This window comes from Notamacropus eugenii, chromosome 7, assembly GCF_028372415.1.
Source record: "Notamacropus eugenii isolate mMacEug1 chromosome 7, mMacEug1.pri_v2, whole genome shotgun sequence".
NCBI classification, from domain to species: domain Eukaryota; kingdom Metazoa; phylum Chordata; class Mammalia; order Diprotodontia; family Macropodidae; genus Notamacropus; species Notamacropus eugenii.
Genome location: NC_092878.1, coordinates 124,680,884 through 124,708,646, shown reverse-complemented (window position 1 = coordinate 124,708,646; position 27,763 = coordinate 124,680,884). Strand labels below are relative to the sequence as shown.

Here is a 27,763-nt window from a genome sequence, read left to right as displayed (position 1 = left end):
TGTTGGGAGCTATATAAAACCATTTTAATACGTGTTAGCTGTATACACAAAAAAATGATTTGAGACAATTCTTCCCATTTCAAAATAGAGACCCTGAAATTCAGAGAGATTACACAGTACAGTGTATGCAGTAATATGACATGTATTATTACTCTCCTTGAGCTGAAGGGGAATGGTGAGCTAGCTTTGGGTGTGATAAATCTAGGATAAAGTACACACCATTGCTAGAACACTACAGAGTAAACAGCCAAGCAACAAAATGTTGTCACACTTGCACAGAAAGAAAGAAGCATGGCAACATGGATGTCTTTCAAAGTACTACTTCATTTTTACCAGCTTCAACTTCTAGCAGAAATGGACTTAAACCAGGGTCAAATTCTACATATTTTACTGGTAACCAAAGTCCTGTAACATGCTGGCATCTACACTGTGTAAATATTTGGGTAGGCAATAAAAGCACTTTAGAAGACAAACACATGCAGCTTTAAACAGGGGAAAAATCTCAAATACTCAAGGAAACCAGCTAGTGTTTTGTATTAATTAATAACAAAAAGGTTTTTTGAAATTTTCTTATGGAAAAGTTGTAAAATATTTAAATGTATCTTCCTATCAAGCAATGAAATCTGAATTTTTTTCCATGGTGAAAAGTATTTGATAGCATTTTTTAATTCAAAAGCTATCTTCTAGAGTTCTTAAAGCATGTTTATTTACTTTCCTGGTCATGGGACCATCTAATCTTTTGTCATTTATGACTGCTCCCCCAGAGAAAATCAATGGCTTTACAATGTGTTACCGGGGAACAAATGGACAACGAGTTGGGCCAAGAACTAAACAGAACAAGGAGAGTAGAGCAGACTGGATCACTTTGAGGGAAGTGCAAAATTGTTTTAATTTAATGATAGCAAACTTCTTCCTGAAACAAGGGCTTTTTATTTTTTTTTTAACCAGTATTCTTCCAAAGTTATTGTATGGTTGAAGCTCAAAGAATACTACAATTTTTGAGAAACTAAAATGAAGTATCACCCTATGGACATCGCCCTATCTACAATGGAGTGCAAGCAGGATGCAATAGAAACCTAATTGGTAGGTGGTTCTATGGGGCAAGTTTGGCTCTATGAGTCTTCATGAAGATTCTGCCTTTGGAACAAGGGCAATTCCTTGTAGTTCCGTCGTTTCCAACTTTTCATGACCCCCTCTGGGGTTTTCTTGGCAAAGATACTGAAGTAGTTTGCCATTTTTTTCCCCAGCTCATTTTCCAGATGAGGAAACTGTGATTAACAGAGTTAAATGACTTGCTCAGGATCACACAACTAGGAAGTATCTGATGCTAGACTGAGCTCAGGTCTTGCTGACTCCAGGCCCAGCCCTCTATCCACTGTGCGGCTCAGCTGCCCTAAGGACGAGTTCACTCTTTCCTAAATTCTACCTTAGCCTGCAGAGGAAGAGGATTCTCTCTTACTCAATGCTTTTACTAAGCCACTCACCAAAGACAAAAAGACAAGGAACAATGAAAAGAGCAGACCAACCCGAGGCTTATATCAGCTGGCTCTGTCCACTCCTGATTCTCCTATATAACCTATGGCAAATGGGTACTCTGAATCATAGGGTCTATCTAATTTCTTCTATAATTGAAAAACTTGTAAGAATTATTAGTTTTAAAAAACCCCACAAGGATCCCATTCATATAGCTCAAGCCCTGAACTGAATCTAAGAAGAAGCCTTTCCCTCCCATTCCAATAGTCCAGACAGAACATCTATTCTCTGCATCTTTCTACATGAATATGACAATCTATTCACTAGTTTACTCCACTGAAGTCTCTAGTACACATAGCACAAAGTAGTTATAATTAGTCATAATTGTATATCAAGGGTAAGACAGCTTTTAAGTTACTAAAAAAAAAAAACCCAGAAATTATTAACACTTTCAAGAACAGAAAAATCTTGGCATAAATGCATGCTATCTGAAGGTGGATGGGGAAAGAGTAAACTAAACACTGCACTGTCCTATTACATATCCCAGAGATTTTTCTCAATAGGTTTGAATGGGCAGAATTGGAGAGTTGGGAGAGAGAGAAGCCATTTTAGCACCACAATCTTAGCTTCACAATGTCAAATGCCTTCTGGAGCATCTGTGTATGCTTGCCTGTCTCTCGGTTTCTTTGGGTTTCTTTCTGTGTGTGACTCTCTCTATCTAAATGCCAGCCCACAGTTAGATTACTGTTCTTGAAAACATTCTCCTGCTCCTGAAAAATGAAACCAGAATCCACATGCAGAGTTTTTCATTCCCAAAGGGAGGGGCACTTAAGGCATCCACTTCGACTATGTTTCTGAGAAGTCCTCTTTATCTCTCTTCGATATGCAGAAGGTCAGATTTAGCTCAAAGTCTGGTTACACAAACAAGTAACTACATAGGAGAAGTACTATCTAAGAAATGTTTGACTAGAAAAAAGAAATGGTCATGTAGAGAGAACAAGGGATAATTGATATAGAGCCAATGCTCAGTTCACATCCATGGAATATAAAGACAATGCCAGGAAACCTCATTGGAAGGAATATCCATCCACACTGATGAGACTACAGATCTACAGAGCCATTATGCTGACCTCATTGTTATACGCCTGTGAAACCTGGACAGTAAACCAGGGCCATGCCAGGAAATTGAATCGCTTCCAATTGAATTGTTTGAGGAAGATAGAAACAACCCTTTGGAGGACTAAATACCATCTCATCAGCCTAAGAGAGAGAGTGTAGCTTTCAATAAACGTCTAGCGTAAAGCCCCAAAGGTGCATTTCATTATGTTGAAGATGCAGGCTGGTAGAATGATGAGTAAAAAGATAGGATCTCTTATCAAAGGAAAGTCATTTTAGTGACCCTTGTGGGTTAGGACCAGAACTACTCAATTGAAGACAGAAATAATATTACAACAAAGCACAATTAGAATATAGTCAACCCCAGTTTCTGACTCATACCCTTCTCCTTACTCTCAGAATTGGGTCAAAGGGAATTTAAATTACACACCTTCTCTTTACATCATGTTGAGATCTGTGCTAAGATTAAAGTCTAGGTCAAACCACTCTGCAACATGGTCTGCCTCAGTTGTTATTAATGGGGCTCCAGGGATAGTAATTATGTATATTTAAGAAGCAGAAAATGCTTACTGTATCAAGCATCATGTTTCATTTGCACCACCTTCTTGTATAAAAATCTTGTTCTAGAGCTGTGCTCTCCTGATAAGAGCTCACTATTTCTAATTAGTCTCAGATCCCTAACCAGCAGAGTGCATGTATAAGTTTAACAAACCACTCTGCAAAAAAAAAAATGTTTGCAGGCAGGACACACACTTTTACATTTACTCTGCATTATTAATACTTTCTCCATCACTTTCCCAAGACTAGACAATCAACAGAACAACAAATTGAACCTTGATTTGTAGAGTTCGCCAATTTCTGTGGTGTAAGTACTGACACTGACAATTTAACAATAGGCTCTGGAGAGGGATGGTTTGAGTTGGTTCCAGCACACTCCTGTCCCTAGCCAGGCTTCATCCTGGCCATCTTCCTGACATGCTTCGTGGTCCTGCACCACTTTCCATTTCTTTTTCTGGGAAGAGTAATTAAATTTAAATTCATTGTTTCTGGAAAGACATGTCAAATAATCAGTTAAGCAATGTGCATTTAATTAAATGCTTACTCTATTTGTAAATATACTTGTTACATTTGTTCAATCTGTAAATGAACAACATCCACCACAAAGAACTGACCTCTCCTTTTAGTCTTGTTGGACAGTCCCTGAAAGCTTACAAAACACACATTCCAGACAGAAGGATCAGGTAAAAGGCCATAGACATATTCTCCCTGTTATATTTTAACCAAAAGACTATGCATTTAGAAAAAATTAGCATTTTGCCCTAAGATGAGGAAGAATAAAAATGAAAGCGTGTGCCTAGAAGTATTAAAGGGCCAGTTCTAAGGCTATTTCCTTGGGTCAGTAATGACCTTCTCCTTCAGACCTCACATAGAATTGTATTTTGTTCTTCATTATTATAGTTACATAATATAACGTAGATGAATTGTACCAGTACCAGCATAGTAAGTTTCCTGAAAGGAGGGACCAAGTTTTACACAAACTTTGTATCTCCTCTAGTGCCTAGGGCAGTGCTCTGAACCCAGTACAGGCTTAGTGATGTAGTGTATTTTGTTCTCTTGTATTATTCTGTCCTATATTATTACCTGGTAGGATTGGTCTCTATGAAAGGGCTGAGGCAGTTGCATATAAAATGTCTGAACACGTTTGGAATGTCCAGGCCAGGGGTGGGGAACCTGCAGTCTTAAGGCTTCATGTGGCCTTCTAAATGTGGTGGCTGCACTTAAGGATTTAGAAGGCCACATGGGGCCTTAAGGCCACAGGTTCCCCACCCCTGGTCCAGGTTCTAATTATAGTTTCACCTCAACCTGCTGTGTTTAAGAACCACTTAAACTTTACCTTAAATCATTACAACCACTCAGATCACTCCAACTTTCAAGTTCATCTCCAGGGCATTCAAAAAGTTCCATGCTGCCCTCTTAGCATGTGAGCACTCTGGACACACAGGGCACTAGAATGCTAGGACTGGGACTCAGTGGTGCTGCAAGTACCCTCAATAGAAGAAAGAATGTGGCTACCTCTGTAAAGGGCTCTTCAGCAAAGCACAGCATATGTCAGAAAAACCCAAATGCAAATAGACAAAAGCAAGTGAAACTACAATATTAATTTTGGTAAAGGTTACTAACAGTGGACAAAAATTAACTTGCGCAATGGCTTTCCCCTTTGATCTATCCAAATCTCACCAATTTTTCTCTATTACTCGTCTGTATTTTGTACATGGTTAGGAATGTACATTTTGTTTCCCCGATAGAATCGGGTCCTATGTCTCATTTTCATCTCTGTAGCTCCAAAGGAGGCATTTAATAAATGCTTGCTGACTGACTGAATCTTTGAGGGGGTTGAGGGAAGAATATCACATGGAAGTTGATAAACATGAATGCAATCATTTAAAAACAAAAGAGGAGAGAGAACTAACTATAGGGATCAAGAAAGCTCATCAGCTTGCCATGGACTCTGAACCATTCTATCCAAATTTATTTCCACACCTGTTTGGGAGCCCAAAGTAGCTGGGTGGGGCAGAGGATAGAGCTCTGGATCTGGAGACTGGGACACTTAGGTTTGAATCTAGCCTCAGATGATTACTGGCTGTGTGACCCTGGACACTTGTTTCCCTCAGTTTCCTCCTCTGGATAATGGGAATAATAATATCACCTACCTCCCAGTTTGCTGTATGGATAAAATGAGGTATTTGTAAAGTGCTTTGTAAACCTTAAAATACTATTATTAAAATGCTAATTATTATTATTGCTAAAAAAAAGTAAAGGATCTAAACAATAATCCAGCCTACAGGTCCATATATCCAGACAACCACACTCAAGGCAACAATCCTGAGTGACCTCAGACAATGACTTTAACTCTGGCAGAACTAAGGAACTGGGGTTAAACAGATAGGAGGGTTTCTGCATGGAATACTCCGCACTGGAAAGAAAAATTCTTCCATCCGAGCGGATTGAGAAGACCTCTTGACTCTGACCCACTTTTTGTCACTGCATACTTAGCTGTTTTAGGACTTGGTCAAAGGACAGGAGGTTCTGCTGCCTTTTAAAGAAAAGCCTAGGTTTGGGTCAGCACGCCAGGGCAGGCTCAGTACAACAAATTCGGCAGCCATTCCTTGGTGGCGATAAGGTACAGCCAGGCACCTCTCTTGAAGAATTCTAAGAATTTCCCACCCTTCCCACAATCAGATGACCAGAGCATTTATTTTAATATCCACTTTTCTGCCAAGAGCTCACTTGGATTCATGAGCTTTTATCAGAACAGGCAGAGGCACACTAAGAATGAACACAGCTGTGCCTTGGGAAATAATTGATGCCAGAATAAGAAAGAAAAACACTAAGCCCAGCCATGCTTCAAGCTCATGCACATCTCCAAATATGGCATTAATGAAAAAGAAAAAAAGGCCAATGACCAACCCAACCATGAGTTTCAGTTCCTGTCCCTCTTTCCCCCCAAGAGAGGTGAACAGAGAGGCACACACACACACTCCTCCATGTCCACACACATACACATAAAAACGCAAGTGTGTACAAATGATTAGAGCACACTACATATACATGATACTGGCATATACATGATACAGTGGCTGTTAGCTCCAAATATGGCAGTATTCAAAAATAAAACAAAGGGTAGTAATTGACTTCACAATGAGCTTTGTTTTTTCATCCCAGAGTAACAAGGTATAGAAGGAAAGGAGAGGTGAACAGAGAAAGTGCATGTACACATGCACACACACACATCCTCATACATACATACATGTGGATGTACACACACAGACACAAAATATGTTTGTGTGTATGTGTGATTACAACATAGGGAAATAGCTCTAGAAGAGCGATGGATGGCTATCTATATCAGAAAAGAAGGCCTCCAAAACTCTGTTACATTATAACCAAAGAATCACAATTTTAAAACAGGAAAAGGCTTTCAGAGACATCTAATTAATATAGGTCCCTCCCCAATCCATCCCTTAGGGCAACTTATGTCAGTTTTCAGATGGAGCGAATGTCTACCCACCTAACCCTTGTCCATGTTCCAGGGCAGACAGACAAGAGGGTGAGCCTAAACAGGGTCCATTTGGTGGGGAAGATGAGGAATCACTCACTCTCTTGTAGCTTCATATTTGAACTAATTATTCTTGTTACCAAGACTTTACAAAACTTTGTTGTTTCTAAGCTGCTGAAGGACTGCACGTGTTGGCAGTCTAAATGTGCCCTTGTAAAGAGTTTTGGTTGTGCAGTTGGTCAGCACATCAGAAAAGCACAACGTACCTGCCCAGCAACATGTTTTCAATGTAATGGTTTCCTTTGTACGGTAGGGGCCCTTACCACACTCATTCATTCATTAATTCAAACATTAAGTACTTCCATGTGGAAACACATCACACATCAAAGGGTTACTTCAAAAGCCATATAACAATTAGTTTTGGAAACAAAGGAAGATATAAGAAAAATTTATAACTCTTCTGGACCTACCCAGCACTTTAATACACATGAAATACAACATGAAAACAGCAGCCAATGGTAGTAATAATAACAATAGTTGGCATTCACACATTGCTTTAATGTTTGCGATGCGCTTTATAACTCACAACTACTTCATGAAGTTGGTGCTATTACTATCTCCATTCTACAGGTGAGGAACTGATACTGAGGGCTTATGGAATGAACCAAAAGGTCAAGAACCAAAGTCAAACTCAGCATAATTTTATCAATTTAATGATTATTATGAAGCGACCCTTGGGAATCCCAGGTTTGTCTTGGCACTAACATTTACTGACTGTGTGACCCTGACACTTTTAACTCTGATTGTCAGAACGTCTCTTAGACTCTTTGAGTGACAGTTTCTTCATTAACCTCCCCCCCTCCATACTTTTTTTTGTCAACACCTGTACTTTCATGGGTATAATGAATCCCCTGGCATGGAGATTCCCTCAACCAGTGCAGATTAGCAACTAGCCTATAACTTATCATCCTCGATAGTTGCCTGGGGGTACTGAGTTGAAATGATTTTACCCTAGATCTCAGGATTTGATCCCAAGCTTTCTTGATCCTGCCCTGCTATGCCATCTCCAAAATAAGGAGAGTAATATTTTCATTCCATACCTCAGAGGAATAGATGAGGAAAAAACTTTTAAAGTTTTTTATAAACATCAGGTACTACTGTACACTGTAACTAAATGTTGCATGTTGAAGTCAGCTCCACATTATACACTCGTGCACTGGGCAGGTATCATCTACTAGTGACAGATTTTGCTTTCCAGTCTATTAAGAGTTAATCCTCCCCCCACCCTCTCAAAAGGGTTAATACCCTATTAAAGAATGTCATTTATTGACATTTCAACTCCCTCTTTACTTTTATGTGCAGAAATGCCTCTGCTTTAGCGAAATTTTAAGAGAAGTCAAACCTTGTACAATATTAGAATGAGAGATAATAGCTTGTATGGAGATGTGAAACATTTATGTTTTAGTAAAGTAGGTAATTTTCTATTTCCTTTGGGAACAAATGATCAGAATTTAAATTCGTGGATAAATGATAGGAGAGGGATATATTTGGAAATAAAGATAAAATAATAGCAAAATCTATCAATAAAAACATAAATTTCTAGAATATCACACATTCTCAATTCAAATATAAGTTCAAAACCATTTTTAAACCAAATGACTTTTGATTTAGGAACTTCTCACTTTGCTCCATTAAAGCAAATAAATTTAGTAAACAACTGAGTAAATCATGAAGTAAATAATTAAGAACTTATTATAGGGACTGTAATTGGAAAATGCAGTTATTTTTGAAGCCCTACCTGGATGGTGACTGCTAACACTGTCTTACTGTTTGGTAGGAGTCAATTTCATGGGTTTTTATAGGCTTTAGAATTAAACACTGTGTAATACCACTAGAGTATTTTTCCAGGCAGTGATTCTTTGTTCACATACCTTAAAGGAAACTTTCTGACAATGCTTACAATTCTTACTGCATTTCTTAAAAATTCTTCTTAAGAAGTTTCTCTGTCGCCCTTGCGTCAACTCTGGCCTTATGCTAAAGAAAAACACTGTTCTAATCGATAAAGCCAAGTCCTTTGAATGCCCTCCAACCCTTGCTTCTCTGGCACATAAAGCCTGGTAGCTTTTTGAGATGCTGTGACTTCCTCTCTGGGCAGGGTTGCGGAGGTGGTGTTGTGGACTGGAATGCTCTAACAACTGTGGCAAACTAATGGGGGCGGAAAAGGAATTTATTTTCTTATGATGAATCCCTATTCTCCTCGACCTTGCTAGTGCAGGATGAACCTCATTTCTCTAACTAGACTTTTTTAAAACTTTCACCTAGAATTGAAATTAGGCCTACTTTAATTGCTTCTAAACTCTAAGGAATTTAAGGAAAGATGTTTTGGGTCTTAATGGTATGGGAACAGTAACACAAAGAAAGTATGGCTCTAATTATATACTTCAAGGTACCCAACTGAAGCTTCTGTTTTTATTTCATCTACAACAATTAGGTGAACAATTATGGTAAACAAGTGTGTGTCTCTCATTTGGTTTCTCATTCTGCTTTCAATATGCTGGCTGACTTTTTCTTTTTTAAAGACAGTACTAGGTTCTGTTCTCTCTAAACTTTTGTTTCAACACCAAATAATCCAAAAAGCCTAAGTCCCAAGAAACCCACAAGGCTATGCATATGTGTAAACATATGTGCATGTCCTTGTAGACCTGAGTGAACCAAGGAAAAAGACAAGGTCAGAAACTAAATGCTGAGAAGTTGTGATCACGTGGGTAAGCTCTGACAAATTAAATCCTTACATTACTTCAGAAAATTCATAAGATGGTATATGTAGAGCTGGAAGGAATCTGAGAGGTTAAGGAATATAACCATATAACCCTCCCCTCTCCCATTTAACAGATGAGTAAAGGGAGGTTGGAGACATTAAACGACTTGCCGTGGGTCACACAGGTACTAAATGTTGGAGGCAAGACTCAACTCTAGGTCCTCTTGACTCCAAGTCTAGCACTCTTCCACTATGGCATGATGTCTGTTTTTTCTCTTGAGTTTACTTATACTCATCAACACCCACCTGGGACTGATAGGCAGTAATATTTCAGTAGCCATGAGATCACAAGATCATAGATTTAGACCTCAGAGGTCACCTATTCACATCCTCAATGCACAGATGTAGAAATGAAAGGGTGTTAGCTGGCACCTGTTAATTCAGGTTCTATTCTGCGACTAAATGAAACACTTGAAAATCAATGAACAGTTAACAAAAGGAGGTTTACATAGCTGTGACAGATCAAGGACACAGTAACCTTCTTAGCTTCTATAGACAGTGTCCCTTGTCTCTATATGGAAACATCCTCTGGTCCGCGGGGTGGGCCATGGCCTTTACCAATTCAGGAGGGCCCCTACTCCACATGGAGGAGCAGGGAGGGCACTTTTTTATGCCCTTAGGTGACCAAGACACTAAGTTAAGGGACACAAGGATCAATCAATTCCCATGGACAGCTTTGCTGGCTTTTAGGGAAAATGAATCCCTCTTACAGAGATTTAGGAACGCTGGGAATTGTTCATCCAATGACAGAAGGCCTAAGAGGTGAGATCACTTGTCCAAAGTCACACAAAACAGTAGGGGAACAGAAGGGAAGAAACATTCATTAGGTGCTACTACATGCCAGACACTGGGCTAAGTACTGCAGAGATCCTCACAACAACCGTACGAGGCAGGTGCTGTTGTGATCCCCCATTCACAGCTGCGGAAACAGGCAAGCAGAGAGATTAACGGACTTATCCAGGGTCACATAACTAGTAAGTATTAAAACTCAAATTTGAACCCAGGTCCAGCACTCTATCCACTTTGCTGACTAAATCTAATATGAATGCAAAATTAGCAAATTAGCAAATAGATGCTTACCTAGACCAGAAATACAAAGTGTTTTTCATTAACTTCATGAATAGCATACTCAACTGAATTGTTGAATATCACTAAGGACTTATTCCTAGTGTGCCCAGGACAATGCTTTACACATCTGTGCATAGCACATGCGCACACGCATACACACACACACACACATACACACGCATGTACTGCATGAGTTAGATATTTGGGAAATAATGTTGACCTCCCAAACTCTAACAGATCTGTGATTTTATCAATGTAGGTATTCCCTCTAGAGATGCTGGTTGGGATCTCACATGTCTTCCCAAGTCGTGTCTGTGTCCTACCATAAACTCATCACAGTGGGTCATTCAGTGTGCCCTTTTTCATAGATAATAGAGCTTTTTGTTTCATCCACAAAAATTATATTCCTCTCTTGCATTTTTCCTCAATGGGGAAATTGTACTCCTAGCCTTCTATTCAGACTGCAATAGATCCATATTGAACCCAGTGCAGGACCTAGGTTGTATAGGCAAGGTAAGCAGCCACTCAGGGCACGATGAAGGAAGGGTACTTCTCAATATAACTCAATATAACTTTTATAAATGAATATATTTTAATGCCAGAAAATTTTACTCTTAAAGCACATAGCTATTAATTTTGTTAAAAATCAAATTATACATGTCATAAATACAGGCTCAAAGTCTGCAACAGAAAGTAAAACAAAGGGGACATGATTTTCAGTTGCCTAAGGCATACAAATCCCTTGTATAAGCTCTGAACGTCTACTATGTGCAAAGAACTACACTGTTTAAGGCAAAAAGTGGATGACGGAGGCCTTGGCACCAGATGAAATAATTCTACTGGCACATTCTTTAAGAATTTTGGGATCAAAATAGCACTAAAACAAAAAAGTAAAGGTCATTTGAAATCCAAGTCTAAATGATATATTGGGATGGGAGGCAGGACGACACTAGATGGCCTCTAAAGGCCCTTCTAGCCCCAAGATTTTGATTCTGTGATCAGAAGCCAACAGATTAGAAAGCAACAGAAGTTGGGAGGCCCTATTTCTGGAATGGATATCCCTCCATCACAGACACTGGAGCCCTAACAACAGAAAAACGGCAGCAAAACCTCATAGTGTTGGGGATGAATCCAACAACAACAAGGGACCTATTTCTATGGCCCATATGATTGCAATTACAAATGATCTAGAAATACAAGGTCTTCAGAGGATCATGGATTTAGCCTTTAGAGATCATTTATTCTCACAAAGCCTTTGCAATTTAAAAATATTAGAACATAAACCATCCATAACTTGGGATGTCAGTGTGATAGTTATAATCTGTAAACCACATTTAAAAATAAGCTGAATTTTTTTTTCCCTGAGAAAGTATATGGGAATCAGCACTACTCAACATATCACAGAATACAAGTGATGGTAATCACTTAACCTCTCAAAGTCTCAGTTTTCTCATCTGCAAAATGACGATAACAATGATTGCAGTGCCTTGCTTATGGGGTTTGTGAGGAAACAGATTTGTAGACTGCAAAGTACCATATAAATATGACATGTTATCAATATGGTAATCTTGTTATCTTCTATGGTCATTTTCTGTTTGTCATAGGATCCGAAAGAAGAATATACTACACTTGACTGCATAATGGAGCTTTGCTAAAGTTTAATAAATTGGCTTTTCCAGTCTTTCATAGATTTCTATCATTCCTTCATTCTAAGTTATCAAGTATAAGCCATGTTCTCACCTCTTTCATTCTGTCTTCCTTTTCCCAAACAACTACCCAAGTAAAAGAGAGATAACTTCCTAAAATTAACTCATCTGCAGAAAGCAATTCGAACTTTCCAAACAAAAATTTTTGATGCAAATACATTATAAATAATTATTTAGTAGCCCATATTTTGATTTAACATTACTCGTCTCTGATGTGATGTATTAATACACATTTTCATAAAAATGTTCAGAAGAACATTACTCATTTTAGAATCCAGGCTTTTAGAAATTCTTCACCTTTTTTGCATCTGTCAAGGATCCCTTTAGCAACTTGATGATGTCTATGGACTCCTTATCACAATAATGTTTTTAAAAGCATAAAACAAAATATGTATGATTACCAAGGAAAGGAAAAGTTAATGAAAATAAAGATGTTTTCCCCCCCATCAAAGTTCATAGAGCTCTTGAAATTTATCCATATATTCCTTTTGGGGTATCTGGATTCCAGGTTAAGAACATGTTCTAAGAAAAGGGATTATATACTATTGATTAGAGAAATGTAAATTAAAACAACTCTGGGGTACCACTTCACATGTATTAGATTGTCTAACATGACAGAAAAGGAAAATGATAAATGTTGGAAAAGATATAGGAAAACTGGAACATTAATGCATTGCTGGTAGAGCTGTGAACTGATCTAACCATTCTGGAGAACAATTTGGAAGTATTCCCAAAGGGCTATAAAATCATGCAATACCACTACCAGGTCTGTGTCCCAAGGAGATTATAAAAAAGGGAAAAGGACCTGCATGTACAAAAACATTTACAGAGCTCTTTTTGTGGTGGCCAAAAATTGAAAAGTTCAGGGGATGCCTATCACTTGGAGAATGGCTGAACAAGTTGTGGTATATGAATGTAATGGAATACTATTGTTTTATGAGAAATGATGAGCAGGCAGATTTCTAAGAAACTGGAAAGACTTACATGAACTGATGCTGAGTGAAATGAGCAGAACCAGGAGAAGTCTGTGCACAGCAATAGCAAGCCTGTGCAGTGATTAACTGTGATAGACGTAGGTCTTCTCAAAAAAGACTCATGATAGAAAATGCGATCCACATCCAGAGAAAGAGCTACGGAGTCTGAATGCAGATCAAAGCAGACTATTTCTGCTTTTTTCTTTCTAGTGGTTTTTTCCCTTTTGTTATGATTCTTCTTTCACAACCTGACTAATGTGGAAATACATTTAACATCGTTATATATGTATAACCTATATCAGATTGCTTTCTGTCTTGGGGAGGTGGAGGGAAGGGAGGAATGGTGAAAAATTTGGAACTCAAAATTTTACAAAAATGAATGCTGAAAATTATCTTTACAAATAATTGAAAAAACAGATACTATTAAGAAAAAAAGAAAAGAGATTATGTCTGTTGAGCACAATCAGGGTCATGCTTATGTGGCACTTAATAAAATTTGTTGATGGAGGGGCACATAAGATAAATATAACCATAAGATGCAATTCACTGTTTGTATATATGTGAAGAAGTGAAGGAACCCAGGAAAGAGGTAGAGATTGAATAGTGAATTAATATATACATACGTATATGTGTGTGGGTATGTATATATATGTATATTTTTAAAATCACAAATGTCTTTAACACATGTTAAAGGAGAATGAGAAAAATGCCTTAATACAGTTTTAGAAAATTCTCCATTATGTTTACTATTTAAAGTTAAAGTAACTCCACACACCTTACTAAATTTGGCAAAATATGTATCCTTTCATGTGGGCAAATTTTAAGGTGATTTTGTAGAAAACACTTATTTAAGGTATGTCTAGCAGCTTAAGACATTTTAAAAGATATGAAGAATTATAACTAATAGTCTTGCAAGTTATTATATAGAAAAATGTACTTCTTTTTAATTAAACACAAAAATTGCAAATCTTGAGTTTCATGGTTTTCTAAAATTTTGCTTCACTTGTTAAGTAATAATAAAGAAGTACAGATTTCCAGGTCAGATATATTCACTAATCCTCCTTGGGTTCATTCACTCTTTTAAAACTATTTTACAAGTAAGCTAACATAAAGTGAATTTACCAAAAGTGCTTGTTTTGGAATCAAAAGAACCTGAGTTCAAAACCTGGTTCTGCTACTTATGAATTGTAACCCTAGGTAAGTCACTTTACCCATCTGGGCCTCTGTTTCCTCAATTGTAAAATAAGGGTATGAGACTCAACCTCAGAAACCCATTCTAGCTCTACATGGAAAAAAAACAAACCAGCTGAAATAGCCATAAAATATACTGGACACTGACCTCATCATGTAAACAAATGACTCCAAGTGCTTTGCAAAATATGTTTACATTATAAAGTGTACAAACTATGATGTTAACAAATTGTATGTGTGATTAGATGAATTAAGACGCAGAGACATACCAAGTCTGTCTTAGGAGCATCCTGAGAGTCAATTGAGAAATAAGGCATGGAATTCCTCACTCCATTGTTGTCAGAAGATTGTTTGGGAGGCTGCGCATGTTGTCTATAAGTAGCACTCTTTGGGGTCCAGCAAAACAAATTGATTGATTCACGGACACAACGCTCAATGTCAATTTCTGTATGGGAAATGAAAATAAAACAAATGTAGGGACCTGAAATTACAACTTTTAATCAAGCAAACCACAATCCCCAACTATCTCCATTTTTTCCAAGCACTAAAAATAACAAGGTAACATATGCCCATCAAATCAAGCTATTAAAAAAAAATCCTGATAATGAAGCACCATGTCCCCAAAGACATAAATGGTTAAAGGATATGAAGTTTTCAATAGAATTATCAGCAGACATGAAAAAATGCTCCAGAACATTAGGTAACTAGGTTGCACAGTGGATACAGCACCAGGTCTGGAGTCAGGAAAACCTGAGTTCAGATCCTGACTCAGATAGCTACTTGCTTGGTAAGTCACTGAACCTCATTTGCCTCACTTCCCTCATTTGTAAAATAAGGATAATAATAGTACTTCCTAGGGTTGTTGTGGGGATCGAAAGAGATAATAATTGTAAAATACTTAGCACAGTTTTGGCACACAGTAAGAGCTATATAAATGTTAGCTATTACTTATTATTATTATTAAATCAAGAGTAAGAGAAATGCACTTTACAACAACTGTGAGGTTTCACAAGACACTCAGCAAATTGACAAAAACAATGAAAGAAGCAGACAGCGTCCAAGAGGCTATGAGAAGGAAGGTGTACCACTAACCTGGGGGCAGAGCCATGAATGGGTCCAATCATTATGGAAAACAATTTGAAACTATGCCAGAAAGATCATTGGATTGTCTATACCCAGTCTCACTGCTGAGTTCATATGATGGAAAATATTGGGGAAAGAGTCTTTTGTGTACTGAAGTTTCCAACCAGCAATTTTTTTGTGTGTGGTAGGAAAAAACAACTGAAAACAAAGCAGGTGCCCAATGATTAGGGAATGGCTGAACAAACTGTGGCATGGGAATGCATTAGAATACTGTTATGCCATAAGAAATGACACATATGAAGAATTCAGAAAAACATGGAAAGATTTTTATAAGGTAATGAAGGAAAAAGCAAGCAGAATCAAGAAAACAACATACATGAGTACAGTAATATCAACATAAAACATGCTTCCCTTTTTTTTGGTACCTATGCCAGCCAAGGTGTTCACTGAGTTGGCTGGTTCTATTTAGCTGTTTTTTTTCTTTCTTTTTTACAAAGAAGAACTCATCGGGGGGAATCACAGGAGAAAACATATATCCAGAGATGACTTGCAATGTGATAGGAAAACTGGAATGAGTTTTGATTGATTCTTCTCTGTCTCTGCTCCAAATAAACATAGTAACTTTATTAAAATATGACTAGAATGAAAAAAAACAATTAGGCAATGGATTAGGAAAAACAATGTTACTTTTAATATGATGAATTGTGATGTGGTGAGGAGTTCTTTGTCACTGTCATCTGTTCATATTTATACCGAAACATATATCTTGTTGTCTCATTCAAACCCTATGGAATAAGTCACATTTATGCATGTAATTTAGCCCATCTCCGCCCTTTCTTTCTACCATATTATCACTGCAAAGCTGGGGCAGAATTGGAGAGGGCTAATGATGACACTGGTCTCTAAGCACCCAGGTCTGGGCCAACTAACTCAATATTCATTAATATTCTCATCTTTCTTTACCAAAGAACACTGACCCTCAGGGTTACAAGGTAATCAACTTCAAAGCTGATGTCTTCCTTCCTTCAGCAATTTCTGGAATGAACAATAGATTCCTTTAAGTGAAGCTTTCTATGTTGGAGGGAGGGAGAGAGCTGGCAGAAAGACGAGGGGGATTAATTGTAAGCAAATTAATAAGTGCCACTTGCATTTAAGACTTCGTTCTCTTTCAAATTTCAGGTTTTTAGGAGTTATTATGCACATTAAATTTAGAGGGAAATGTTAACTCTTGTATATTTTCTGCAAAAAAGTATGTATGGTTGTGTAAATATTCCCATTTTACAAACTGAACCTCAGAGAGATTATGTGATTATGTGTTCATGAAACTACTAGAAGTCTGAGCCAGGACTCAAATCTAGTCTCCTTATTTTTAAAAAAAAATTAATATTTTTTCCCAATTACATATAAAAGCAATTTTTAACATTTGTTTTTAAAAATTTTTTGAATTTCACATTCTTTTCCTCCTTCCCTCCCCTCACTGTCTCACTGAGAAGGCAATCATGCAAAACATATTTCCATTTAAGTCATGTAAAAAGTCACAGATCAAAAAACCCTAAGAAAAATTTAAAAAGTGAAGAAAAAGTATGCTCTTATCTGCATTCAGACTCCATCACTTCTCTGGAGATGGACAGCAATTTTCATCCCAAGTCCTTCAGAACTGTCTTGGATTGTATTGCTGAGAAGAAGTCATTCCCAGTAAATTACCCTACAATATTGCTGCTCCTGCATACAACATTCTCCTGGTTCTGTTCATTTCACTTTTCATCAGTTCATGTCTTTCCAGGTTTTTCTAAGAGCATCCTGCTCATCGTCTCTTATAGAATCATAGTATTCCATCACAGTCAGTACAACAGCTTGTTCAGCCATTCCCCAACTGATGGACAACCCTTCAATTTCCAATTCTTTGCCACTAGAAAAGAGCTGCTATAAATATTTTTGTACATATAGGCCCTTTTCCTTTTTGTTTTTTATCTCTTTGGAATACAGACCTCGTAGTGGTTGAATCTAGTTTGCTAATGTAAAGTTCAGTTCCTTTCCCACTACATTACAAGAGGAATAAGTAGAGACCCAAAGTGCCATACCTCTAACCAAAGGCAGGTTGTTTATTTCTCCTTCAACCATCTAGTGAAAGTTCTCAGGTCAATCCAGAGGTTCCTGACCTTTCTTAGTGTCATGCACTTCTCTGGCAGTCTAAGTCAATGGATGGACCCCTTCTTAGAATAACGCTTTCAAATATATAAAATAAATAGGATGACAAAGGAAATCAAACATATTAAAATACAGCTAACAAAATACTTTTTAAAAAGATCAAGTTCAGAATGCCTAGGTTAAAACCTCCTGGGCTAGACTATTCTAATAGCCCACCAACCTCTTTTCAGGTCCTCTGAGGCCCTCAAAATATGCCTCAAACATCAACCTCTGATGTTTTTGTTTTCCTTAGTATTATTTCCACTCCCTCACGCAGCACAGCCAAAATATAAAATACTTTTCATCATCATGAGAAAAAAAAAAAGGCTGTTGCAGAAATGCTGACACAGTCTTTGGGTTTGTTTACTTATAATTTTTTTTTTTAATTTGTTGTATGCTTTCCAAATTCATTTTGAAATGTTCTTGGAATGGGATATTTTAATTAGTTTTCACATCAAGCTTTGTGTAAAACTGTTTCTTCATTGCTTCCTTCCGTTTTACAAGGTACTACTACTTACAACCTACCATCTTTTCCCATAAAAAAATTAATTCCTTTTCTAAACCAGTATTTTCTTGACTGCCACATCTCATCACCTTGCAGTAAGATTAAGTGGTAGTTTTTTGGGTCTTTTTGTCCCCTTTTTCTGGTGATTGTTCCTTATTGAATGGGGATGGCCTGTGTTGGTGTTTGGTTTTTTGTCCCCCCTTCCATTATCTTGGGGTTTTTCAATTTGCTCATTTCTCTGAAGGATTCAAAATTTTTATTTTTGAGGATTTCTGCTAGTTTTGCTTCTTTTTTGTACTTCTTTTACTGTTCTAGAAATATATGTTGAGATTAAAGACACTTGTTTGGTGTTGTAATTCTACCATGTTCCTGAGACTCCTTGTATATTATCTTATATTACAGTTATTCATAGATGTGTCATAGCTTTCTTCTCTGACTCTAAGAGACATGAGGACAGGGATCATGTTTTGGATGAACGTTCTGTTTTCTAAGGTGAGTGGCACAGTAAACTGCACATAGTAGGCCTAGGTGGCCCAATGAAGAGAATGGAAGATGGATCAGGAAGACCTTAGTTGAATCCTGCCTCAGAGATTCTCTAGCTGGGTGACCCTGGGCAAGTCACTTAACCTCCCTGTAATTCGGTTTCTTCATCTGTAAAATGGTGGTAATAATAGTACCTATCTCCCAGGGTGGTTGTGAGGATCAAATGAGTTAGCCTTCAAGTGCTATATAGATGGTAGTTATTATTATTTACAATAATTATTATAGTTAGGTAAAATATTACTAAATTAATTAATAGTAATACAATTATTCAATGCTATTGGTAATATCCTTGATTAATATTATTAATAAGAGCAACATTATTATTAATAATAGCCTGTCAACCTCTTTCAAGTCCTGAGGTGACCCTTTGGATGGATGCCTATAGATTGGGATACCTCACACAGCATAAACACTCTTGGGAGTGAATGCTTATGTGAAGAGAATTTTGCTGAGAACATATGAGGGACATCTGTAGTTTCTACTAGGTTCCAAAACAATTCGTAGAAGTCACTTCCCTGGTTTACATGTAGCTGGACCTTCTCCAGTAAGTCAGGGTGTTCCAGTCCACTTAAGCATGCTATCTCATAGTTGCATAATCAAGTATTTACTTATTTACCATTTTTAGGAGTGTGTGGCAATGAGGGACCTACTGAATTTCATGGATGGACAAATACACCAAATCTCATTACAATAAATGCAATCAAAAGAAAAAAGCTACCTAGGTCCTAAGTCATAAATTCAGAGTTGTAAGGGACCTTAGAGAATATTTCGTTCAGTCTCCTTATTTTACAGATGAGGAGATGGGGTCTCCGAAAAGTGAAACATCTTACCCAATGCCATATAGGTAGCTAGTGATAGAAACAGAACCAAAGCCCGTATTATACATGATTTCAAATCTTGAGTTTTTCCTACTACACCATGACCTTTTTCTCTACAAGAGTTATTATCCCCACTTTACAGATGAGAGAAGTGAGAGGCTTCATATATCTTTCCCATTGTCACCCAGCTAGTAAATATCTGAATGTAAATTTGGACAGAAATCTTCTGACTCCAATCCAGTGGTTTTCCTAATATCCTATATTACTTTCCAATTTATTTTTTATTAGAAAGATGAACTCAAACACCTTCCTAGGAAAATTCTGTGTCATGCTTTTAAGAGGAAAGAGGGAGCCCTAAGTTATTCATGTCCAAAGCGCATCTTACTCATGTATCCACACAAGGTAATCAAGTAAAATTCCTTGCAAAACCGGAGGCAACAATCTATTCAACTGGAAACAATAGGAATTTAATACTGACACTTTGAAGAGGTAAATCCACTAACTTTCCAGTGCATTAACCTTAACCCTGCCCTACAACAAAGCTATTTTCATAGCTACAGACAGTGAAAAAATTTGTTGCTTTAGCTGAAAAGGGTCAGTGGAAACCAAGTCCCTTAACTTTGTAACATGTTGCAACTGACAGGGCTGCAAAAGAGCCAGTAGGAAAAAACGGTGTCACTGATCTATTGGTCCTGACAACTGCTAAATGACATTGGTTTCAGTATTCCCCAGGGCTCATCGAAAGGTGAGGACTCATTGATAATTGAATAGGATATAGTGCTAAAAAAGGACGGCTGGCATCCAGGGATCAGAACCAAAAAAAGAAAAAAAAAAGCAACATCTGGCATTTAGAGAGAGCTTTACATACATCACCTCATTTCCACAATATTTTCATGTATTATTTCATTTGGTCAGAGTAATCAAAAACAGCACCAGATTTAGCAACAGTGAGCCTGGGTTTATCTCCCGGTTTAGCTAATAATAATAATGATGATGATGGTGATGACGATGTTAATAATGGCAATAATGATACATATGATAGCTAACGATAATATAACACCCACTCTGTGCCTGGCATGGTGCTCAATCCTTTACAATTATTATCCTGTTTTACAATTATCTCACAACAACTTTGGGAGGTAGGTGCTACTATCCTCATTTTACATCTGAGGAAACTGAGGTAAACAGAGGTTAAGTGATTTGCTCAAGGTCACCCGGTGACCTTGGTCACATATGAACTCAAGTTTTCCTGATTCAAGTTCCAATGTTCTATCTACTGGGCCACCCATCTGCTTTTGCTACTCCCGGCCTGCTTGATCCTGTTCCTCCTTATAGCCTAGTGATATTTTATTATACTCATATAATAGTATATGATTGATTAACCATTAACTAACTATTGGGCATGTAAGTTCTTTGAGGTCAAGGTTATTTCAGTTTTGATTCTGCATCTCCAGGGTCTTCTAGCATGGTACCTGACTCATAAGAGGGTACCTGAATTGAATTGAGTTTCTAGCTTTTTGTAATCACAAATATGCTGCCATGAACATTTCCATACATATGGGTCTTTCCCAGCTGTTAATAACATCCTCAGGATACATCATCAGTCATGGGATCTCTGTATCGAAAGGTATGAACAGCTATTTAGACACAGTTTTAATGAGCTCAATTATCTGATTTACTAGCTCCTGGCAAATTAGAAACCACAAATTAGAAGGAGCAAACAGGGCCGCAGTGAAAAGTAAAAGGGAAGAAACTGAGGAGAGATAGCAAACCTATAAAATAATTGTAAGTTGGAGTGATGTAAAACCTTCAAAGCACATCTGGCTTAATTAGCCAGGCCTTAGAGATCCTTGTGGCTTGGGTCATTCTAAAATATATGCTCTGTAAAACCCAGTAGAGGGCAGCGAGGTGCTGCAGTGGATGGAGGGCTGAGCCTGCAGTCAGAAGACTCATTATCATGAGTTCAAATTTAGTCTCTGACACTTACTAGCTGTGTGACCTTGGCTAAGTCACTTAATCCTGTTTGCTTCAGTTTCTTCATCTGTAAAATGAGCTGGAGAAGGAAATGGCAAACCACTCCAGTATCTTTGCCAAGAAAACCCCAAATGGGGTCACGGAGAGTTAGACATGACTGAAACAAATGAATAATAGAGACCTTTCTGGCCTAGGTCATTCAGAAATATATGTTCTGTAAAGCTTATTAGACTATACAATCTATAAGTATTTCCAAGTTAATCTCTTAGCCATATCACTTACTTCCTATAGGAGACAATAGTCTCTAGAAGTTGTTTTCTGGAAAAAACATATGAAAATCATGGAGTTTTGTGACTATACAGGTTAGGATGGAAAAGAGTACCAGAGAGGTTGCCCTTTTCTACTCTTGCTGTGAATGTGGCAATAATCCTGAATTTTTTGCCTCGAGCATAGATCAGTCCTATGTGCCTTATTCTAGACAAAAACTTGGGAGTAAGAGTAGACCACAACTTGCATTTAGGGCTTTTAATCAATGGATAGGGAAAAATTATTAGGATCTACATCCAAAACACCTCTACTGTGGGGGGGGGGGGGAGGAATGGGGTGTGTGTGTGCATATTATTTTTTTATTTTTAGTCAATTAGTTGTGTACGACTCTTCACGATCCCATTTGGGGTTTTCTGGGCAAAGATAATGGAGTAGTTTACCATCCATTTCCTTCTTTAGGTCATTTAGCAGATGAGGAAATGGAGGCAAACAGGATTAAGTGACTTGCCTGACTGGATTTGAACTCAGATTCGACTCCAGGGCCTGTACTCTATCTCTGCCACTTAGCTGATATCATGCCGTACATGAAATCATCGTTTAAATAGTAAGATCTAATCTCATGAAATAGCAGGAATAGAAACTGAGGGCATGGGACGTGTGATGAGAGGAAGAAGCCAAGAAAACACCACTTTACAAGAAAGAAAGGGCTGAAAGCCACATGCACCCAAATGCAAAACCAAGAAGAGTTTCTCCCAGCCATGAAAGGCTTACCTAACACAGGGGGTTATGATCGAAGGCAGCATTGGATGAAGGAATGGGTCATGAGAAAAGAGCTACACGTACCAGTAAGACTGTTTTGAGGAAACCCTGACCTCCCTTATGATTTTTCAGTATGCCCAGAAAGATCAAAGAAGAATTAGAAATGCTCAATAATAATTCAAAAGAAATAAATTTGAAAAAAATATTTTGTAGGATTAGCTCTTAATTAGCTTGTTTCTAGATCATTAGGAAGTCCTCTTCCTCTATTTGTCCAAGAGGATCTTGCTAAGAATACAAAGGAAAGGCCAGAGACTATCACAGATTCTCAGCTTTGTGAAACTTTTGAAGGTTATTAGCACTTTAATCCACATTCAGGGTCAAAGTCATACTTGGACTACATTCATTCATCATGGATCCATCCAACCAAAATTGACCGCTCAGTGCTAGTAGTGGCTCCCAACTGCCTTCAGGATTATATATAAAATCCTCCATTGGGCTTTTAAAGCCCTTTACAATCTAGTCCCTTCCTACGTTCCCAGTCGTCTTATATTTTATCTCCTTCCATGCACTCTATGAATCAGTGACTATTTTTTCCACTTGATACTCCATGCATTTTTACAGGCTGTCTCCCATGCCTGCAATTCTCTTTCCTTAGCTCTGCCTCCTGAATCCCGAATTTAAATGTCACTTTCTGCAAGTCGTCATTTGCAATCTCTCTTAACATGAGTGCTTTCCTGCTGAGAATGTCTCCAATTTATCCTGTTTATGTATAGTTGTCTGCATAGTCTCTTCCCTCATCCCCACTAGATTTTGTGAGCTCCTTGAGGGAGGTGCCTCTTTTTTTTTTTTTTTGTTGCATTACTAGTATGATGCCCGGAACACAGTGGGTGCTTAGTAAATGCTTACTGACTTGACCACTATTACGAGCAGAATCCCATGCTAGATATTGCCAGTGTTATTTTATTTCCAAAAAAAATTTTTTATGAAGTTTAGAAACAATTTGTTCATTGTTTGGCACTGTTCTCTATAGGAAGATAGCACCAATCTTTTCACAGATAATCTTTTTCTTTCTCTAGAAACTTGTAGGAAATATGGCAGCAGTAAATACTTCCATCCTCTATAACATCCTGTGAAGCCTCTCCTTTCTGTAGCCCAAAGCTCTCTCTCCCTCTTCCACCTGTGATATATACCTTACATCGTTAGTCCCCTTTTTAGTATATCTTCACTCCCAATGAGATGGCTAGCTCCTTGTCACATACCTCTCTGAATATCATACAGTCCCTCACATAAAATATAATTCTGTTGACAGCCTGATTGAGGAAGGGCTAACAGGTTGAGCCACTGGATGCCTTGTAGAAACCGCAACAGCAAACTCAAATAACAACAAACTTCTTAAAGATTCAGGACAAAACCCACCTTTTCAGGTCTTTTCTGATTTTCCCTACTGCTAATGTCTTCCCATCTGAGATTACCTTCCATTGATACTACATATATATCTTACAGAGCAGCGAGGTGGCACAGTGGATGGAAAACTGGGCTTGGAATCAGAAAGACTGCTCTTCATGAGTTCAAATCTGGCCTCAGACACTTACTAGATGTGTGACTCTGGGGAAGTCACTTAACCCTACAAGCCTCAGTTCTTCATCTATAAAATGATCTAGAGAAGGAAATGACAAACCATTCCAGTATCTTTACCAGGAAAACCCCAAAGTGGGGTCACAAAGGATCTAACACAACTGAATAATAACATATCTGGCATACACGTAGTTGTTTGCATTTTGCCTCTCTGATCAGAACGCGAGCTCCTTCATATCCTCAGTATACCTGGCACAATGTCTGGCACATAATAAAGGCTCAATAAATATCTCTGGACTGACTGTCTTAAGAGGAACAGATGTTAATTTGGAAAAAGTGCAATTTCTTATTGAGTGAAATGAAACTTAGAAATGTTTTTACCTTTACTATAATATCTATCTCATGGAAGAAGACAGGATTCTCTCATTTATTTTTTTACACTTTATTTGAAAACTGGTTCCAGGTTGGATTATCTTACTTCTCATGAACAGAAGAGGCTTTATAACAGGGCTACCAAATTACAAAGACCTACGCCAGCCCTAAACTAATCTCCCAACTAGAAAATCACAAGGACTGCAAAATGCTAGTGTGATACAGCTGACTTGACAATACTCATCAAAAATAATGATTATAATTAACACCACCTGCATTTTCATGAGCAGCAAAGAAAAATAAGGCTCTTAAATAATTAAAACATAAATTTATTTAATTTAAAGCTGCTATCCCACTGGTAACTGTTACCAGAGAAATCTGATTTTGAACGTCTTTACTTCAGAAGAATTTCAGCAGACTCCTTGGACAATGTGACATAAGAATGCTTCCTTTCTAAGACTCACCAATCACCTGACTTTTACTTATGAAAATGAGACTAATATTCATCTCTGACACAGAATGAGAAAACCTTTCAACTAAATACATTAATACTTTTTTCCCCTCACCTGTTTCAATAATTCAACAACCATGGCACTGATACCACAATGTTTTTACATTGTCTACAACAAGGAAGGGTTTAGAAAGGACATAAAGATTTTAAAGCCTTGTGTCCAGAAGGTTTTCTGTTTTTTGTTCTCTAGTTTAAAACAAACGCATTGTGTTTTTACTGGTCTGGGGAAGAGAGAGATTATTAGGATATGCTATTTATGGATATATTTTTTATTTTAAATTATATATTAAATTTATTTTATTATATTTATGTCTTATATATGTAATTTATATTATAACACAACATACTGTATACACACATATTTGTGTATATCTATACATATATAATATATACATACACATATAAATAAAATACCCAACTAACGATGACATCATAAGGACATAGCAACATTTAAATGGTCTACATTAATGGTGTCAAACTCAGCTAGAAGAAGGGTGCCGCTCTGGACTGCATATTGACTTAGAAAACTACATTTTCACATTATTTATGTTCTATTACATTTTTATATACTTTATGTTTCCCAATTATATTTGGTTCATGCACTCACTCTGAAGTGTAGCCTGTGGTACTGGCTTCTGGGTAGTATGTTGGACACCTCTAATTTACATCAGTTTTTAAATTGTAAAAGTGATCTGCATCCCTTTAATCTACCTGTCTGTACCCACTGGTCTTTTAAGACACTAAATGCATTTTGAAAATAATGGTTAGGGGAGAGACATTCTAGGCATTCACATTCTAGGGCATCTGTAAAGACTGTGCATCCTTCATCCACAGGAAGGCAAAAAGCCATCAGGCTGCTTAACGCTGTTATGCAGAGTGAAGATTAACATAATTAAATATGCATAATTTCAAATCACCTTTTAAAAAAACAGTGGGAAGCCTCTATCAGGCTAACCTATGATTTATGGTTCCAATGTAATTTTAGGACATACTGAGAGAAGGTATGTTATAGTGGAGGTGGAACAAAAAGCTAAAGTATGATAGAATTAAGTTCCTTGAGGTCAGAGTGTGGTTTTTTTTGGTTTATTTTTGTCTTTGTATCATCGTTGTATAGCACAGTATCTGGCACATGGTAGGTCTATGAGAAGCGTTTGTGGATTGATGGTTTCATTTTTAAGCCTCTCATAGACTATATGTGAATTGGGGCAAATCACTCCAAATCACATTTATGTTTCAGTTTCCGTATTTATTAACCTCAATTCCAAAGAACTTTGTCAGTAGACAAAAAGAGAAGGGAAGGGGACTGATAAGTCAGAAATTTTGTGGATTCAGAAAGGACAGAATCTGACAGGTGATTATGTTTGTGACAGTTACAAAGTTTGAGAGACATAGTTTCTGGTAATTTAATTATTTTATTAATAAGGCCAGCAAATTAATAAAAGGATGGTGATTTGGTCATCTCTTGTAGACCAAAGACCCCTAATGGCAGTGAGTTCACAGTTTATATGCCTTCTCAAGAGGAGGTGTTCCTGAAGGATGCCTAATCACCTCTGATTAGTTAATCAAATGGGAGGTAGGTTACCTTAGGGGAGGGGCTTAGGTTGCTCAAATCTTGGTCAAAGAGACATCCATTTCCATATTACCTGTCTAGGACCTGTCAGAGCAGACACAGAGAGCAGGACACCCATTAGTCTAAACTTAGAATTTCTTCTACTGTCTGATTAGAGCATGACCTGGGTAAATCTCTAAGAGAGATTTCCCACAGATTGATTTCTGGGGGGAAGGGGAAACATTTGATCCTAATACAATAATTTGTTACTAAATATAAGAGAGAAATATTCATTTCTCATAGGTATGTGGGATTAGGGAGCTAATGGAGTTTAATAAGTAGAGAAATGACATGGTTAGATCTATATGTGTGATCTGATCTTTACTGATCCACTACTGTGGCTTAAGATTACACTGTTGTTTTTCTTTTTAAATAGACTTTTATTATGATACTTGGCTTTTATTAAACTTATGGTCAAGTAAAATCCCTAGGTGAGGGATCTTTTTTCCATATGACCTGCCAGTGCTCCACTATCCTATACCTATGTAGCTTTTAAAATATCTAAATATGAAATTTCATATTCATTCCCATCTCAAGTACACTTTGATCTATCTACCCTGCTGAGAAAATTTTAAATTGTGATTCTGTCATTTACATGGTCAACTATCACTCTACATGAATTTGGCTAGCATCCCTTCTGGGTCTCAACTATGTTGCTATGCTCAAAGAAACTTTTCAAAAAAGGAAATCAAATTATTTTGGCAAAACTGGTTGTTAGTGAATATTGTATTCTTTCTTAAATGCTCACAAACTCCTGTCTTTTAATTTTGCTGGAGATCAGCAACAAGTTCATTGGCATTTCAGGGATCTGTTACTGTTTCCATTTTGAAAATCAGGACAAAATTTTCCCTTACCAACTTTCTAGGACCTCTTCTATTTTCCATGGTTCATTAAAGTTGCCAAAAGTAGACAAGCTAATACCTACAAGTGCTTTCATCACCCTGTGTAATTCATCTGACTCAGGAGACTCAAAATGTCATTTAAGTGACTGGGAATAGCAAAGTCACAGCATATAAAATAAATCCACCTAAGTCACCACCATTTCTATTAATTCTAACAAAATTCATCAGGAAAGAACAGAGAAATCCCATTTAAAATAACTACATAATGGAGAAGGCTTAGTAGTATCAGATCTCAAACAACATACAGTAGAAATT

The 27,763-nt window shown here is 37.4% G+C and overlaps 1 protein-coding gene across 7 annotated transcripts in view; it reads right to left on the bottom strand.

Annotated features, from left to right (window-relative positions):
• TBCK (TBC1 domain containing kinase) overlaps positions 1 to 27,763 on the bottom strand; it is a 259,980-nt gene that overhangs the window by 63,649 nt on the left and 168,568 nt on the right. For all 7 annotated transcript variants that reach the window (XM_072625035.1, XM_072625034.1, XM_072625038.1 and 4 more), the window contains one exon: positions 14,673 to 14,848. In XM_072625035.1, coding sequence (XP_072481136.1) covers positions 14,673 to 14,848 — 176 coding nt within the window. The remainder of the gene's footprint in view (positions 1 to 14,672; positions 14,849 to 27,763) is intronic.